Here is a 17,019-nt window from a genome sequence, read left to right on the forward strand (position 1 = left end):
GTATACATATTATTAAAAAAAACAAGTTGTTGACACGTGTGTTATATGCATCAACACATGGATAACCACTTCACCTTTTAGGCGACACGTACGGGCAAAGACCATCAAGTTTGGTGTCGAAAGCCTTTTATTTTCTTTCTCCTTCTTCCCTTTTTTCTCCCTCAAAATTCATGCTTGGCATTTAAATTTCGAGGGTAGTTTTTAGCCCTCTTGTAAATTTTTGATTTGTTTTCAATTTTATCCTTTAATCAAAAAATTTTTCAAATTTGGTTCTAGTTCTTTTTTTATTCTTCATATTTTATCTCACCCCTTCTATAAACTTTCAATTGCTTTCAATTTTATCATTTGATCAAGTATTTCATTTGCTTTTTTTAAAAAAAAAAACAAAATTAATCCCCATTCTTGTGGTGGTTTTTTTTTTTTAATTCTTACGTGAAATTAATTTTTTTTTTTAACTTAACCCTTCAATCCAAAATTATTCATTCTTTTTTTAAAAAAAACTATTTATCATTCTTTTAATTGTTATTTTTTCTCTATTACTCTCGATCAAATAACCCAGATCACAGGTTTTATAAACTAACATGGGTCCACATCATTTTATTTTTACTTTTTTTTTCTATGTCATTACTTCACGTTGAGTTTATATATATATATATATATATATATATATATATATATATATATATATATATAAAATAGGATTCTTGGTTTTCTTTGTTTTTCTTTTTTCAGAGCTATTCCAATCTTATGACCTAACCTATGTATTTGGAGGGTTAACTCGGGTGGGCTCGCAACTTTTTTTCTTTTAATTATTGTTTTTCTCTTTTAGGTCCATTTGTGCGATTTATTTATTTTTTTAAAAAAAATTATCCTTAAATATTTGATTTGCTAAGAACTATCCTTCATGGTTTTTGTATATTCAGTGTTTCTGATTAAATGGCTTCGAACAAGGGTTGTCATAAGTTTTTTGGAACTTACTTTTTTTCTATCTCATGATTCAACATTGATTTTTTAAAAAAATTGAGTTTAATTATTTTCTTTGTTTTTTCTTATGTTTAGTTAATCTGATCTTATAATTTGACTTGTGGGTTTGATAGGTTGACCCAGGTAGACTCAAGAATTTTTTTAGCTTACAATTGCTTTTTTTTGTTTTGTGTGTTTGATTTTTTTTCAATTTTATCCTTAACATTTGATTTGTTAAATATTGAGTTTTGAGAGTTTTTTAAATTTGTTGCATCTAGTCAAATGACCCAAGTCATAAATTTAAAAGTTAACCCGAGTAGATATTATTTTTTTAGCTTGTTTTCTTTTTTGTTTTCATTATTTAACATTACTTAATACATACTGATATTATTTAATTTTTTTTCTTTTTTTTATTCATAATTTAACTTTGGTTTTTTGCTTTTTTTAAAACATGGTGAAATATAATTATTTTTTTTATTTTTTAAAATAATATTATTTTAGATTAAATAAAAATAGCTTAGGTTAGTTCAAATTAACCTGAACAATCCATGAACCGGAACTTACTCCGGGTCAATAGGCTCCGGGTCAATAGGAATGCAAGGTTTTATAACTGTCGTCCAAATAAATAACAAAAAATTATTTCGTCGTCAGAATATTCGTAGAAAAGAAATTATAGCAGATGGTAAAACTGTAACCAAAGAGAAAGCAGGGAGCCAACTACTAGCCAACTAAAGGGCTTGTTTCTACCAGTTCTCTCCTCCGTCGCACTAAATAGCATCTAGTCTGCTCCCTTTTAGCGGATATTGTGGTTGCTTAATCCAAGATGCAGGTAAAGTCAATCTTTCTTCATTTCTCTTTCCTTCGTTTACCCTCCATCACATGTCCTGCTTTCTCAAAACCCTAATTGCCACTTCCGGTTGGATTTATTATTGCTATGCAGGCCAGCGATAGATTTAACATCAATTCACAGCTGGAGCATCTCCAGGCCAAATATGTTGGGACTGGCCACGCCGATTTAAACAGATTGTGAGATTTTTCTTTCTTTTTTTCTTTATTAATCACTTCAATATATATAATTTGTTGGTGTGTGTGTGTGTGTGTGTATTGATTATGATTTGTAAATAAACGCAGCGAATGGGCAGTGAATATTCAACGTGACAGCTATGCATCATATATGGGTCACTACCCTATGCTTGCTTACTTTGCTTTAGCTGAGAATGAGTCTATTGGAAGGGAACGCTACAATTTTATGCAGGTTCTTCTTATAACCTCCTCCTTCCTATTCTTTATATGTTCTTCTGCTCATTGATCCACTTTTTTAATTTCTGTTTTCTAACTTGCCATTACTTATTTTGTACTAAATAATGGAGGATGGATTAGAGTTCGATGGTTGTTGTTTTTTTTTTTTTTTTTTAATTCGGTGTTTGACAAAGGAAGTTTATATTAGGGATAATCTTCATGTTCGTTTAAATGTATAGTTTTTCTTTCGTTTTCTTTGTGATAAAAATTGATTGCACTAGCAAGAGTGTTCTGGTTAATGGGTTTTTAAGAAAAAGATTTTTTTTTTAATGGAACCCTTTTCTTTGTGATAGAAATTGATCGCTGCACTAGCAAGAGTGTTCTGGTGAATGGGTTTTTAAGAAAAAGATATGTTTTTTTAATGGAACCGAAGGGATGAAAAGTTTTGTGAAGTAGTTGATGCCTTGGTGGTGCTACTATGGCTTCCCTATGAGCATTATATCCATGGCATTGCATGGGAACATGCCAATACTCCTGCAGCGGGGAACCCATATGTTTGTGAGAATCAGGTGCTCTTATCAGGAATGCATTCTTTAGGGGTTTTCTTTCAATATTCTGCTGCATTAACTCAACTTGCAAAACCTTATCCTAGTTTTTTGGGTGGGCTATATGACTTTTACATGATAGTAACCATCCAGTTATTGAATACAGTGTTTGAAGATTAGTTTTTTTGTATGCCTCAACTTTACTTTAGCTTCGATGATCTCAGGCAACCCTTTTAATGGTTTTAGTTTACTTGGTCCCAGATTAGATTTTTATATCCCAGTTATTCATGCATGATGATCCTTAAGATCTACAGTTAAAAGCGTGTAACCAAAGCTGTGACAATTTGAATGAGCACTTCGTAAATGCAGGGGAGTTTTGGAAGATTTTGTTAAATATAAGCTTCACCTGCCATTCTATAAGTTGGAGGAGTATGAGATACAAAAGTTTATTGTTAATTCAATTGCTGTTGGAAAGGTTTCTGAACTATAATTTCCTTCTTGTGTTAATCTTGGCAATCACTGGAAAATGGCTCAGTGACTGATAATGTGTTTGTCTTGTATATTAGAATCTTGATTGTATGAAGATATTGCCACAAAGTTTTGTGATTTTCGCCTCCATGCTTAATTACATGTCGAAGTGATGTCACCTAATAATTCTTTTTAACGTGGTGCAGAAAATGCTTCTGCCTTGTGGTCTACCCCCAGAAAGAGAAGATGATTGAGACTTGTTCAGCTCAACCAGTGTCAGCGGTGGCTAGCTGATTGATATGCTCATGCTTGTGTGTTACTGAAGGAATAGTGGCCTTTTTGTGACAGTGATTATCAACTGTGATCGTAGACTTGTAAAAATATTATCTTTTGTTTTCAAGGATGGTTTGAGATTGGAGTGAGTGGTTGAATTTGTGATTTCTTTTAATATGATAAGCTTCCCTTTTTCAACGTCTAGTTGGTTTTCAACATGTTTGTTGCTTGGGCCAGTTTTCTCAGAACACCGTTGTTATTGTTTTTGATTGATCCTTGTGATTGTTGAGACAAAAATGATAGAAGAGATGTCTGTTGCCATGTCCCCTCTGAAAATGACATGGCCTTTTATAATGTGTAAATCCCATCGTTTGAACATCTCAGTTTCATTTGCAAGGATGATTTTGAATGCTGATTTTGTGGTGCATGCACTTCCATTAGGGTCGTGATCGTCTAGTTGATTTTTTGTGGTTGTTGAGTTTGCTGGGTTTTAATACGGAACTTGTTCCAAGTATAATGCTATTCTGCATTAGGGAGCTTGTATTGGCTATTTCAAAAGGCCATTCTTAAGAATTTCTGGTGACTGGTGAGGATGATGCAAAACCCTAGGCCATTCTCAAATATTAGCTTTTACCCAGAAGCTAAAAAAAAAAAAAAAAAAACCTGTAAAGGAAAGAAAAGGGTGGGGACTGTGGCAGGATTACCACTGACCATCCTTCACATTGGACGTTGAGAAAAGAAAAGGAGGAAAGCATTCTATACATTACGTGATTTTTTATACACATTGTCGAGAGTATTACATTGTCGAGGAAAGCACTTTTCTGCATTAGGGGTACGAAAAGTGCTGAAGAAAATACTCTGTTGTGATAATTATATGGCTATGTGCTCAATCCCTGTATTAAAGGATTTGGATCTCTTGTGTTCTTTGATCGGTAATGTTTCAAACCTCTAATTAATTTCTAATTAATATTAAATCATTGCCATTTAATGAACACGGTGGAAGGAAATACGAAAGGATTCCAAAACTATTCGAGCCCGAAATCTGCAGTAAAGTTAGAATGATAAAAAGTAGCTGACCTGCCCAATATGGAAGGGGTTGCTGGGCTGAAATGGTGCGTAGAAAGAAAGGCAAAAAGGGGTTCCATTCTGGACCACGTTTTGTACTTCCGTGTTTGGTGAAAGATATTTTTTAAAGTATTTTTTATTTTAAAATATATTAGTTTTACTATTTTAAAAAAATACAATTATACCACAAAAACAAACTCAATCTAAAATATCCAACTACTGGTGTCTTTGTAAGCTACTGGAAGCTTAATTCGAGAATTTGAAAGGCAGCCAGTGGCGGAGGAGCCTTTGGATTATCGAGGAGGTTAAAAACATCGTTTACTCTCTGTTCATGAGAAGACGTTATCGGAGAACCTCATCATTCTCGTTTCTTTTTTATCGTGAGGACTCGGAAATGGATTGCACGTTTCTTATATCTTGGCTGTTCTGATTTTTTTTTATTATTATTTTTTTTAAGGAAAAAGGCAGGGCAGGCTGGCAGGCAAAGTAGCTCCTGCATAGTCCTTGTCATCATTGGATTCCACAACTCCTGTTGCTATTACAGCAGCCGTGAGGTGATTCCTGAGGTGTTTGGGAACGTTGAAATTGAATTTTTTTTTATATTGTTTTACTATATTAATATAAAAATTAACTTTAAAAATTAAAAAATATTATTTTAATATATTTATAAAAAAACACTTTAAATCACAATTATTATCATATTTTTAAATATATGTGATTGATATTTAACTTAGAGAGAACGTGTTTTAAAAATGTATGATTTAAAAAATTATTAAATTAATTTTTTTTATTTTAATGCATTAATATATAAAAAAAAATGAAAAATTTATTTAAATATTTTTATAAGTAAAAATCATTTTTTAAAATCACACTGCATTATATTTGCTTTAATGCTAGTACATATATTATTTGATAATTATTTGTTGTGTTTTTTAAAAAATATATATTTTTGTGAAAGAAATAATGGATTTTACGATACATACAATTGTATATTTTTTTTTAAAGCATTATACTATGTTTTAATGTAAAAGAAAAAAACCTTTTTTTTTCAAGTGTTACTTACTGCGTTTTCAAAGTAAAATAAATATCAATGAAGTGTTCATCTAGCGGTTAAGACACTGCTATATACCTGTAAGGATAAAAATACAAGTTTGATTTCTAGAAAGCATACTTATTGGAAAGAACAGCTACAAACCCCGAACGAGACTAGCCTTGCCCTTTAAAAAAACGTGAGAATACTTGAATAAAAAAAAAGTAAAATAAATACTAACAAAATGCCACTTTAAAAAATAAAAATAGGTGTGCTTTTGACAAAAGTGAAAAAAAAATTACCATGTTTTACTGTTTTTTAATATAAAAATATATGATTGCTCAAAACAATCAATTACCAAGCATCTATACCATAACATAATATGATTGCCTTAAAGAATAATATTTTATAAAACGGGATTTTTTAACGAATATAATCTTAAAATAAACAACCATAAAATTATATATTAGTTAATTTCACTAATGAAAACAAATATATATTAAAAAATAAAATGGATATTTACATCTGTAGAAAACCATATCCAAATGCAGATAGGATCTAGGACCAATAAAAAATAAGATGAAGGAGAGAGAACAAGGGATAAGGAAAATGACCTACCAAAACCTTCACTCAGTTGTTTTGCTGGTAAAGAAAGCAAGGGGTAGGAATACCTTTTTTTTTTTTTTCCTTCCTAGTTTCTTGCAGGCCTTGAAAGAAAGAAAGAATCTAATTTTACTAATTAAAATTTATTAAAAAATTATTTTTTAAAATATTTTTTACTTAAAATATATATTAAAAAAATTATTTTTATATTAACATATTAATTTAAAACTAAAAATATTTAATTTAAAATAAAAAACTCAAAATTTGTCAGAATATCAATTTAATCATACTCCTAACATATTCTTAATCTCTCGCAGTTGAATTTAAAAACAAAAAAAATAACTACAAAACAAATTCATAAATTCATCATTTTCATTCTTTCTTTAAATTTTGGGTAGCCAAACAAAAATATACTAATTATCTTTTGTTTCTACCAAACAATAAATCAAAGTAAAAATTATTATTAATTTTAAGAGGTTTAATTCAACTGATCAGGCTTTAAGTTTACTTTTTAAAAATTACTAGTTTAAGTTCTATAAACTTTAGAATCACTAAAAAATTATGTGATTATTAACTTTAAAAATCATAAAATTAATTAAAATATATACAAACTAGCTTGAATATTTATTCATATTAATTTAAAAAAATAAAGTAAAGATTATTATCACCACTACTAAATAACTACAACTATAAAATGAAAAAAGAAAAAAGTTCCACTACCGAAATCACATAGAAACTTTTCCATCCCTTCTTACATCATCATCCATTTTTTTCTCAATCACCTTTTCCCCTTCCCTTCGCTCTCTTATAGGGGGTAGAGTATTATTCTCTTCCCAGAATCTCAAAATTTTCCCGAGAAAACTCAATCTTTGTCCTTAAACCACACCTTAAACTTACCCAAATTCTTGCCGCACGTATCGTTGTCACTCCATATTCTCTCTCTTTCTCCCCTTATTCTTATTATTCTTCTTTCTCTCTCCAAAGAAAAAATAAGTTTTCTTTCTTGCCCGCTGATCTTTCGTAAACTTTTGAAAAACCCATTACCTCCTCCTTTTTGTCTCTCGTCTTTTCTGAACACTTTATCGAGATAATGCAGTTTCGTGATTCCCAAACCCTGAACACCCTTCACTGATTAATGGGTTTTCCTTAGATTCTGAAGTAACATCTCACTTTTCTTGGTTACTAAGTAGATTGGATTGCAAAAAAAATCTTTTCTTTTCACTTTTGAGGGATTTATTGAGTCATTGAGAGTGGTCATTTAATGATCCGGCAGTCGTTTTGTTTTTCAACAAGGGAAGAGTTTTAGGTCACTTTGGTTGGTGAATTTTGATTGTGAACTAAAAAATAAAGGGCGGTCTTTTTTGTTTTTTCTTTATTTGTTTGGTGGATTATAATTTTTGTCTGAGATTCTTAGATCATGGATCATGTGATTGGTGGCAAGTTTAGGCTTGGCCGGAAGATCGGTAGTGGATCCTTCGGTGAACTTTATTTAGGTATGCAAGTTTAGGGTTTATTCAGTAGCATTCAAAGTGTTTTGACCACTCTTTCCTCTTTGTGTCTATAGTTGGGTTTTTGTTATTTTTATCAATTTTTGTTATTTTTTTCTCTATTTCTTTGCAGGTATTAATGTACAGAGTGGAGAGGAAGTGGCTGTTAAGTTGGTAGGTGTTACCTTCTTAGAAATTATATGCTATCTTGTTTTATAGATTGTTGTTTCTTGATTCATTTATTGCTGGATAATAGTTAGACTTTCATGTTTGGTTATACTGGATGACTAATGACTATGTTTGATTCCATCTGTTAGAAGCGGTCATTATAGTTCATGATTGGGAATTTGCTTTTCCTTCTCTTTTCCTAGATGTTCTTTTAGTTTTGATAATTTTAGATAGTTATTAATTAAGAGTTTATGAATTTGATTATTCAAGCGGGGGGCTTCTCTTGGTGTCGTAATAGCTGGTTAATGTTTTCCTGAATTATTTTGTTATGTTTATGTTACTGAATGACTCTCTCAGCAGCATGCTGAATGTTGCTCTATCCTATGTTTTTAAAACCCCAAGGATCCATGAATAAAAAATTGTTGAGTTTTCTGTTTTTGTTGGTGATTCCTTTTACCCTGCTCTGACTAGATTCAGACCGAGGTTTATTTGAACTGTTTGGAAACATCAAATAATGTATTTTAGGTGTTGGAATCTGCTCATTGGAGGTTTAATGTGTAATGATCAGAAGAATAGAAGAATGGTTCTTTTCATTTGATTATGTACTGTTATGGTGAGCAAAAGATACTGGAAAGAGTTTTGAGTTTGCAGCTGGTGTGTTCTTGAGCTTTGGGACTTTGCATGTTGTACTTATTGAGGGAAAAAGTATGCCGTGGTGTTGAGCCTACCCAGGAATTTTTTTGACTGGATGTTTAATATGAAAATCTGGCCTTTTCTGTTCATTTAAATCCATGTAATCATTTAGATTCATGTTTACATTTTTTTTATGTTATAATGTAGTGCAATTTGCACGTTTGATTTTGTAGCTGATGCATATTCTTATGATTTCCCCAGGAATCTGTGAAAACTAAGCACCCTCAGCTTCATTATGAATCAAAACTATACATGCTACTTCAAGGAGGAAGTAAGTTTCTTCTTTCTTTTCTTCTGTTGTTAGCTGATATGTTTATTTTTCTCTTGAGTCAAAGCCAACTGATTTATTATTTTCTTTCCTTTTTTTCCTCTTGAAGCTGGTATTCCTCATCTCAAATGGTTTGGAGTTGAGGGTGAATACAATGTCATGGTTATTGACCTTCTTGGACCAAGCCTTGAAGACTTGTTTAATTATTGCAGTCGAAAGTTATCTTTGAAAACGGTGCTGATGCTTGCAGATCAATTAGTAAGTATGCCCATTTTCAAGAAAGGCCTGCCTCATTGAACAACATAATGTTTGTTAAGAAAGATGTCCATTCCATTAGCTGGTATGCTCAGCGTTCTTTCGTCACTCTATAATGTAGATAAATAGAGTTGAATACATGCACTCAAGGGGTTTTCTTCACCGTGACATCAAGCCCGACAACTTTTTGATGGGTTTAGGGCGCAAAGCAAATCAGGTATGTTCTTTTCCTCTTTCTTTTTTTTTATCAATCTAAATAGAATTTTTAGATAAAGTGATGTGTAAACTTACTAATTCAGAATTGAGGGAACAATGTGAATATTTCAAATGGGAAAACTTTTTTGTAATTTTGAGGTTTTAATTTGAAATTTGTTGGGTAAAGAATAGAGAACCTTGGAGAGAAATGAGGCCTTTGCTATTTGAGTGGCACTTGTCATTTTACAAAGCTCACATAAGGTTGACTCACTAAAGCAGTATCCAATCTTGCACTGTGCTATTGAATGTCCTAGCTGTGTGAAAACCTAGTTCTTATATCTGTTATGCATATCTAGCCTGGTTTTATTACTTAGATTATATCTTTGGATGCCCTGATAGTTTTTGCTGATCATTTCCTTGCTACATTCCCCTCTGAAACACAGATCTACATCATTGACTATGGCCTTGGAAAAAAGTATAGGGATCTGCAAACACACAAGCATATACCATATAGGTGAAGTGTTGTATTTCTTATGTTCTTTCATCCTGTATCATTACCATTTTTTAACCACTGTTTGATTATGCAAATTTACTCTCCCTCCAAGCTGATGCTTTTTGTCCAAATGTTCACTTATAGCCTGGTGCAGCAAACATGGAGTATTTTATGTTTTAATGTGCATACCCGTGGTTTTGTTATGATGTGGTATCCAGGACATGCTTATCTAGGATTCATTTATGAAGATTCATAATTATTTGTGAGGATTCATTCCTTTACCGGTCAGGACCAAGCCATGTTTTAATCTATTTCAAAAAAAAAAAAAATAGTCAGGAAAGAGATAGCATTTTGTCGTTTTTCTTCTTAGAAGAAAATGGAGGTCTTGGAACAGAAACTTTGAATGTTCAATGTGTCTTTAGAGTAGGATCATACATGAATAGTTTACTGTGTTTCTAATCCATTTATGCATACTGTCTGATCAGTTGTTGTGATTGAAAATTATGATCATAAAATTCCAGTTACTTTTTATCACAAAGAGATTACCTGTGAATGGAAACTTGAAAATTTTGGTGAAAAAAAATATGTGCAGAAAAAAAGGGTGTTGTGAGTTGATTCTAGCATTATTATTGCTGGTAAACAGCTTAGTTGTCCATGCATATTCAGATGGGTTCTATTATTTACGCTGTAAAGCTGCTATTCAGGAAATCTTCTGCTTGGTATCTTGTTCTTTAAAAAAGCTAGTGCCAAAGATGCTTGATTTTGTAGAGTGGGCTCTGGCAACCTTTTCTTGCTTGTGATTTTTTATGCCTTCAAACCCATTTGCCTGGGAGCATTCAATATCTCCAGACTCCATGTATCATTGTTTTTATCTGCACATGTTATTGTCTGTTTTGTTAGACCTCTATTCTGCATGTACATGCATGATAATGACAATATCTCCTCTGCTTTTCTATCCTCTTTCCATTATCTGTCATGAATATATATTTTGTTACAGGGAAAACAAGAATCTCACAGGCACAGCTCGCTATGCTAGTGTTAATACCCATCTTGGAGTTGGTGAGTGAACTGATTATAGCTATAAGATGGCTGTTGGATGTTGCTAGAACATACCGTGCTTTATGTTTGATGATCTTATTATTATGCCATTCTTGCAGAGCAAAGCAGAAGAGATGATCTGGAATCTCTTGGTTACGTGCTTATGTATTTTTTGAGGGGAAGGTGAAGAACTTAATTGACCTGCTTTATGCTCCTATTTTAAATCTTAATATATGTTTGATCCTTTTTCTTTGGTGATTTCCTTGTTTCAGCCTTCCATGGCAGGGCTTGAAAGCTGGCACTAAAAAACAGAAATATGACAGGATCAGTGAAAAGAAGATGCTTACTCCCGTAGAGGTACTGTCATTCGCTTTTGCAAGCTGCTTGCTCCAAGCACTGGTTTTTTATGATGTAGTATACTGTCTATGATCACAATGGAAGAAATATGTAAATAATAGCTTGTCTTCATCTAAGTATTAAATGGTCATCATGCTTGCAGGATATGAAGTATTAACGGTTACTTTGCAGGTCCTTTGCAGAAACTATCCTTCAGAATTTACATCTTACTTTCATTATTGCCGTTCACTGCGATTCGAAGACAAACCAGATTATTCATACCTGAAGAGACTATTCCGTGACTTGTTTATTCGAGAAGGTTTACTCATGCTCCTGAATATTTGATGCTTTTAATTATTGTTCACTTGTTATCTATGATTTTAAATATGTTGCTGGAATTCTAAATTCAATTGTTAGTTTGGAGTTCTGCCAAATTTTAGAACCTAATCTAGGTTTCTAAACTGTTCAGGTTATCAGTTTGATTATGTATTTGACTGGACTATATTGAAGTACCCGCAGATTGGCTCCCGTTCTAGATCAAGAGTTAGTATCCCTTAATTTGTCGTGGCTCATTTATGTAGAAAAATATTTTTTAATGTGTCTTTCTTATATTCTTGACTCCTTTTCTTCTTTTAATAGCCAAGTGGAAAACCAGCTGTAAACCCAGGACCATCCGCAGAAAGAGTAGAATGGCGTTCAGGTCTGTTCTGATTTTTCGTTAAGAATTTTGAAAACAAATTTTCTTTTTTGTTCTTTTTGTGCAATTGAAATGCAGATGAATGTCTAGGCTATTTATTTGAAGTGTTAATGGGTAATTAGTTTGCTGCTCTGTTTGGTATTCCCTTGCATGGCTTTAACATGTAGTGGGGCATTACTCTTGGTGCTATTTTGTTAACCCCCTCATCTCTGTCAAAAAAAAGAGAAGATTCCTAAGCTAGTTTCTCATGTTTGACTTGACACAATTTTATTTCTGTCAAGTAGGCCAGGAAATCCGAGACAGATTCTCTGGTGCAGTTGAAGCATTTGCTCGAAAGAATAGCACTGGACATGCTATGCACAGCAATCGGTCCAGGCACAGGTCCTCAGATGATGTGCCATCATCAAAGGATGTGGTGAGTTGCTAGACCTTTTTTCCTAAATTATGTATCTTTTAACTTTGTTGAGTTGCTAGACCTTTTTTCCTAAATTTTAACTTCACAACTGCCTGCTATTTTTTTACCTGTTCCCCTCCCTTTTGCAGCATCCTGATTCAGAAAGGCCCCAGTCATCTTCTCGAAATGGCAGCACTTCAAAGAGGGCTGTAATTTCAAGCAGCCGGCCAAGCTCTTCTGGTGAGCCTAGTGAGAATCGGTCAAGCCGGCTGGCCTCGAGCAGTGGTCGCCTGTCAACAACCCAGAGGATTCAACCTGGCCTTGAGTCAAAATCATCTTCCTTTACTCGTGCTCTAGCCACAAGAGGTGGTCGTGATGATACACTCAGGAGCTTTGAACTCCTGTCTATTGGAAGAGGAAAGAGGAAATAAGCACTACATCTGTCTGGCACGAAGATTTGCTTGTGCAAGGAGTCAGAATTCCGTTGTGTATTTCTATCAGGGTCGGGACTGCAATGATTGTGCCAGTTGCTCTGTATATTCATATCCGCTATCAGGTTCCCTTACATGCAAAAGATCAGTGAATCCTCTCCTTGGAAGACGGGCACTCATGTTGTATCTCTCTCCGGGGGATTTGCCATTCAAAGGCAAGCGAGCTCATTCATAAAAGAGAAGAATCATTTTGCGGTAGGAATTGTTTATATATTTGAGATGCTTGTAGCTCTAATAAATACTTGTATTTCTATGCAAAAGAAGAAAACCTTACCTGATAGACTAAGATGAACTTTGGCCATCCACCTGGATGGTTGGTATTAATCACTCTCTACTTCATCCATTTAAATTAGAACACGTATTGATTGATAATGGTGGTCTGATTCTTATTATAATTTTTATATATTGTTTCTATGTTCTTAAAATCATTTATATTAATTTTAATGTGATTGTTTAAGGTTGTGACCGCATTTCTTTTGAAAATATTAAAATGATTTTTTTATATTTTTATTTTTAGCATTAACATAATTAACGTATTAAAAAAATATATTTTTTAAATTAAAAGCACCGACAAGAAGAGGTCAATTCCACGATGAATGTGTTAGGGCAATCTATCACCTTGCCTGGAAAGAAATCCACGATAACATTTAATTTGTTTCTATTTAGAATAAAACTACAAAAAAGAAAAACAAAACCATTGTAGATTTATCATAAAAGAGAAAATGTTGGATTATAAGTGAAGCTTCTAGCCTGATATTTTTGAATCTGTTGCATGAAGTATGGTAGTTTCAACATGTTTCGATTTATAAAAATAAAAAAATAATATCATTTTGATTTATAAAAATAAAAAATTAAAATTGATTCGGTGATGATTTGATCAAAACTCTTAAACTGGGCTTCAACCGGTTTTAAAAACTTTGGTTCGAAGGCCTAGAGAAGTTAGATTCTTTCGGAGGTTGAAACATCATCGATAGCATGAAGTATTGACTATGTTGGAAGACGGAGGCAGGCAGGACAAGGAGTAGTTACCGATGTGCTTGATTCCTGAGAACCTTGCCAAAACTGGCATCAAATTAATTTTACAAAATTTAATTAACTATGGCTACTAAATTGCTTTTGCGTGCTAATTAATGCAGTCAATGATATTAGCAAACATTATCTGCTGTGAATAAATGGTTAAAAAAAAATAATCACAATGTGGCGAGTGTAGGAATGAGCAATTAAATGATGCCATCCTAAATTTACTGCGTTAAATGTTATGTCTATTCTTTTAATATACATATTTGTTTTATATTATCTTGAGAATGTATATAGTTTTTTTCTTAATTAAGAACTTTGTATCTGTTCCTGAAGAGCCAACAATTCCTGAAGTCCTTATTCGGAAAAAAGAATCCCAGAATTCTTCCTTCTGTTATAAATTCTTATTGATCATAAAATCAGTGATTTGATTTCATTATTGGAAGGAAATCGGAAGAGTAGATTCTAGGCATTAACTGTCATGGACAGGGAAAGAAATAGTGAGTGTGGTTTCTAGGATTACCGAGAGAATGCTAGTGCAAGGGTGATCATTTTCGATTCAGTTTGGTTTTTATAAAAAAAAATAACAAAATTGATTCTTTATTTTTTGAAAAACAATCGAAATCGATTTGAACTGAAACCGGTTCAAACAGACCGGTTTCGGTTCGGTTATTTTAGAAAAAGAACCAGTTCAAATCGATTTGGCTTTGTTTTTTCGATTTTGCTCGGTTTTTATCCGGTTCAATTCGGTTCAGTTTTTTCGATTTCATGCTTGTAAAATCAAAAATGAACCAGTCGGTTGTTTCAAAATTATAATCGTTTTTTTTTCACGGTTCAGTTTTTTTTCCGGTTTAATCGGTTTTTTAGTTTTTTTGCTCAACTCTAGTTAGTGGTTGTTTTTTAAAATATTTTTTTATTTTGAAATATATTTTTTATTTTTTAATAATTATTTTTAATATTAACACATTAAAATGAGTTAAAAATAAAAAAAAATAATTAATTTTAAATAAAAAAAAATAATCACACGGTATTCTTCTTTTATCTTCACCAAAAAAGAAAAGAAAAGAAAAGATATGATAACAATCTGAAAAGAAATGGGAACTTCATAAAATCTTGGTAATCGTCAGTAACATAAATTGTTGTGCCTTTCCATATTATGACCGGACGATTCCCTTGTGTTTTTTACAGAAGATTCTCAATAAATGTAATTATATTAATTTATATTTTTTCCTTAATTCTCTCGATTTTAATTCCATTTGTAGCCTTTGCGCATAGATTTCTTCAATAGAGTCGTGAAATCGTCCCTCTCAAACCATTCCTGCTTTCATAATCCCGTTCCCTTAAAAAGCCCCCCTCCTCTGTATTTTATCATGACAGGAGAATTTAAATAGCATTAAATTACTCGAATCCATGCTGTATTCCTTTTGCAGAGACAGAACAACGCTAGCAAATTTAATTCCATGCCCGCTCCTTGCATTACCAAACCAAAGTAACCAAATTGCCCACATATAAGTAAGTGTATGCAACCCTATGATCCAAGATGTACTTGGATTGTCTTTCTTTCTCCTTGCAAGTTTCTTCACGGCGTACAGCCTCTGTTTACTGTCATAATATTCGATTGTATGGCTGGATTTGGGTGGAGCTTGAGGCATGGACATGGGTCTAAAAGGCCATTACCTCCTTCCCAGATCGCTTGTCGAATATGTGATCATGTGTTTTCGAGCACACAAGCTCTCATAGACCATATCGAATCTCACACGTTCGAGGAACAAACTGCCTCGAGAAGACAGAATGGCCTCAACCTCTTTTCCTCCTCCCATACAGAACCTTTTGCCAGCCCATTCAGTTTTAGCCTTTCCACTCCTACTCGTCGGCCACAAACTGGGCCACTAGGCCGAAATCGCTATGGTTTTTCTTCGTTGACAGAGAGAGACCCTGTCTTCAGTGACAGGAGGACCCCACAAAATCTTGTTTCAGGCGCCAAACCATTCACTCCACGAGCACAACTTTCCTGGGTGCCGAGGAACAACAAGTACACAAGTGTTGGGTCACAACATGTACCTTTAACCTTTCCAGCACAGCCCAAAGTGATCGATGAACCTCACGATATTGGCTTCACCAAGCCGTTTCTTCAACAATTGGAGAGACCCTTCTCCTCCAAAGCCAGATTCCAAGAAAGCAAAGGTCACCATAGGAGTAAATCACATGTGGAGACGCTGGATTTGACTTTGAAGCTGTAGAACTTGATGAGGGGGGAATATACCCATGCCAAAACCAAAATCAGGACATTCATGCATTTCATTTAATTTCACTTACCAAAAAAAAAAGACAGTTTTCCTTCGATCGAATGATTGTTCATACCATATTTTATTTTTGTTTCGCTTTAATTAATTAATTAATTATATTTTTCATTTCAGTCATTATACAGAGGAGGACTTCCATCTTCTTGTTTTCCATGCGCTCTTCTGTCATGAATGTTTTAATATATAATATAATGGAAATTAATCTAAATTTTGTTTCATAATTTTTGGGTAGAAATTAACTCTACGGGGATCAAATTCAAATTACAAAAAATATATGTGTGATTTTATTGTTCATCATTAGAGAAAACACTATGGATTATAATAACATTTCATACCTATTCCTCCAATTTTTTCTTTTAAAGTTGTATTTATTTGGGATTGGGCTTAATGGTTTGTTCTTGTCGCCTAAGTTATGGGATCTCAAAGTGCCGAGAAAAACTTGTGTTGCTCAGTTAATACTTAATTTGATAAAATTAAATAAAATATTATTAATTTAAAACAATTAAAGTTACGAGGAATGAATTTGAATAATACATAAATATTTAATGTTGTTTTCTTGCGAGCATTAGAGAAATAATAAATAAATATTTAACCCCTATCTCTTGCAAGTATTAGAGACTGAATTGCATATCCAAGGGAAAGGTTCAACTTTTTTTTTTGTCACTCATTTTATTTTTCAATTTTATCCTTTCACGTTAAGTTTATTTAGGATTGGACTTAATAATTTTTTCAAGTTGCTTAGATATGGGAATCCCATGGTGTCAAGAAAAAATTCTAAAGAGCGATTAATGCTTGGTTTTGCAAAATAAAATTCAAAATTTATTGATCTAAAATAATTAAGGCTTGAGGGATCAAATTTTAAAAAAAGAATCAGGGAGAAGTGAGCGGGCAGAGGGAAAGTGGTTGACGCGTGGTATGCATGTGTCAGTGTATGAAGGAAGTCATCGCGTTCTGGCAGTGCCTGTGACTCCCATCGGTGTCGGAATTCCACCTTCTTT

The 17,019-nt window shown here is 33.0% G+C and overlaps 2 protein-coding genes across 3 annotated transcripts; both read left to right on the plus strand.

Annotated features, from left to right (window-relative positions):
• Positions 1-1,605: 1,605 nt before the first annotated feature.
• LOC133696282 (uncharacterized protein At4g14342-like) lies at positions 1,606-3,686 on the plus strand. 2 transcript variants are annotated; one of them, XM_062118433.1, is made up of 4 exons: positions 1,606-1,792; positions 1,904-1,989; positions 2,095-2,218; positions 3,422-3,686. In XM_062118433.1, the coding sequence occupies exons 1-4, from the start codon at positions 1,787-1,789 to the stop codon at positions 3,467-3,469; spliced, it is 264 nt and encodes an 87-aa protein (XP_061974417.1). In that variant the 5' UTR covers positions 1,606-1,786; the 3' UTR covers positions 3,470-3,686. The 2 variants fall into 2 exon arrangements, with proteins under 2 accessions (XP_061974417.1, XP_061974418.1); XM_062118434.1 differs by lacking the exon at positions 1,606-1,792 and having other exon boundaries at positions 1,898-1,989.
• A 3,226-nt stretch (positions 3,687-6,912) lies between these two features.
• Positions 6,913-13,073, plus strand: LOC133697109 (casein kinase 1-like protein 10). Its single transcript, XM_062119469.1, has 14 exons — positions 6,913-7,679; positions 7,807-7,847; positions 8,736-8,805; positions 8,912-9,060; positions 9,179-9,274; positions 9,696-9,766; positions 10,743-10,804; positions 10,903-10,966; positions 11,056-11,140; positions 11,312-11,438; positions 11,589-11,662; positions 11,759-11,819; positions 12,101-12,231; positions 12,360-13,073. Exons 1-14 carry the CDS (start codon positions 7,604-7,606, stop codon positions 12,639-12,641), a joined length of 1,389 nt encoding a protein of 462 aa, XP_061975453.1. The 5' UTR covers positions 6,913-7,603; the 3' UTR covers positions 12,642-13,073.
• The last annotated feature ends 3,946 nt before the right edge of the window (positions 13,074-17,019 follow it).

This window comes from Populus nigra, chromosome 6 (genome assembly GCF_951802175.1).
Source record: "Populus nigra chromosome 6, ddPopNigr1.1, whole genome shotgun sequence".
NCBI lineage: Eukaryota > Viridiplantae > Streptophyta > Magnoliopsida > Malpighiales > Salicaceae > Populus > Populus nigra.

What these genes read in the sequence shown, in the direction of transcription:
- LOC133696282 (XM_062118433.1), top strand. An exon ending in CACGCCGATTTAAACAGATT is followed by an intron (nt 1,990 to 2,094) that starts GTGAGATTTTTC and finishes AAATAAACGCAG; the next exon opens with CGAATGGGCAGTGAATATTC. An exon ending in AACGCTACAATTTTATGCAG is followed by an intron (nt 2,219 to 3,421) that starts GTTCTTCTTATA and finishes AACGTGGTGCAG; the next exon opens with AAAATGCTTCTGCCTTGTGG.
- LOC133697109 (XM_062119469.1), top strand. Translation starts at nt 7,604, where the DNA reads ATGGATCATGTGATTGGTGGCAAGTTTAGGCTTGGCCGGAAGATCGGT. An exon ending in TAGGGCGCAAAGCAAATCAG is followed by an intron (nt 9,275 to 9,695) that starts GTATGTTCTTTT and finishes TCTGAAACACAG; the next exon opens with ATCTACATCATTGACTATGG. An exon ending in TGACTTGTTTATTCGAGAAG is followed by an intron (nt 11,439 to 11,588) that starts GTTTACTCATGC and finishes TAAACTGTTCAG; the next exon opens with GTTATCAGTTTGATTATGTA.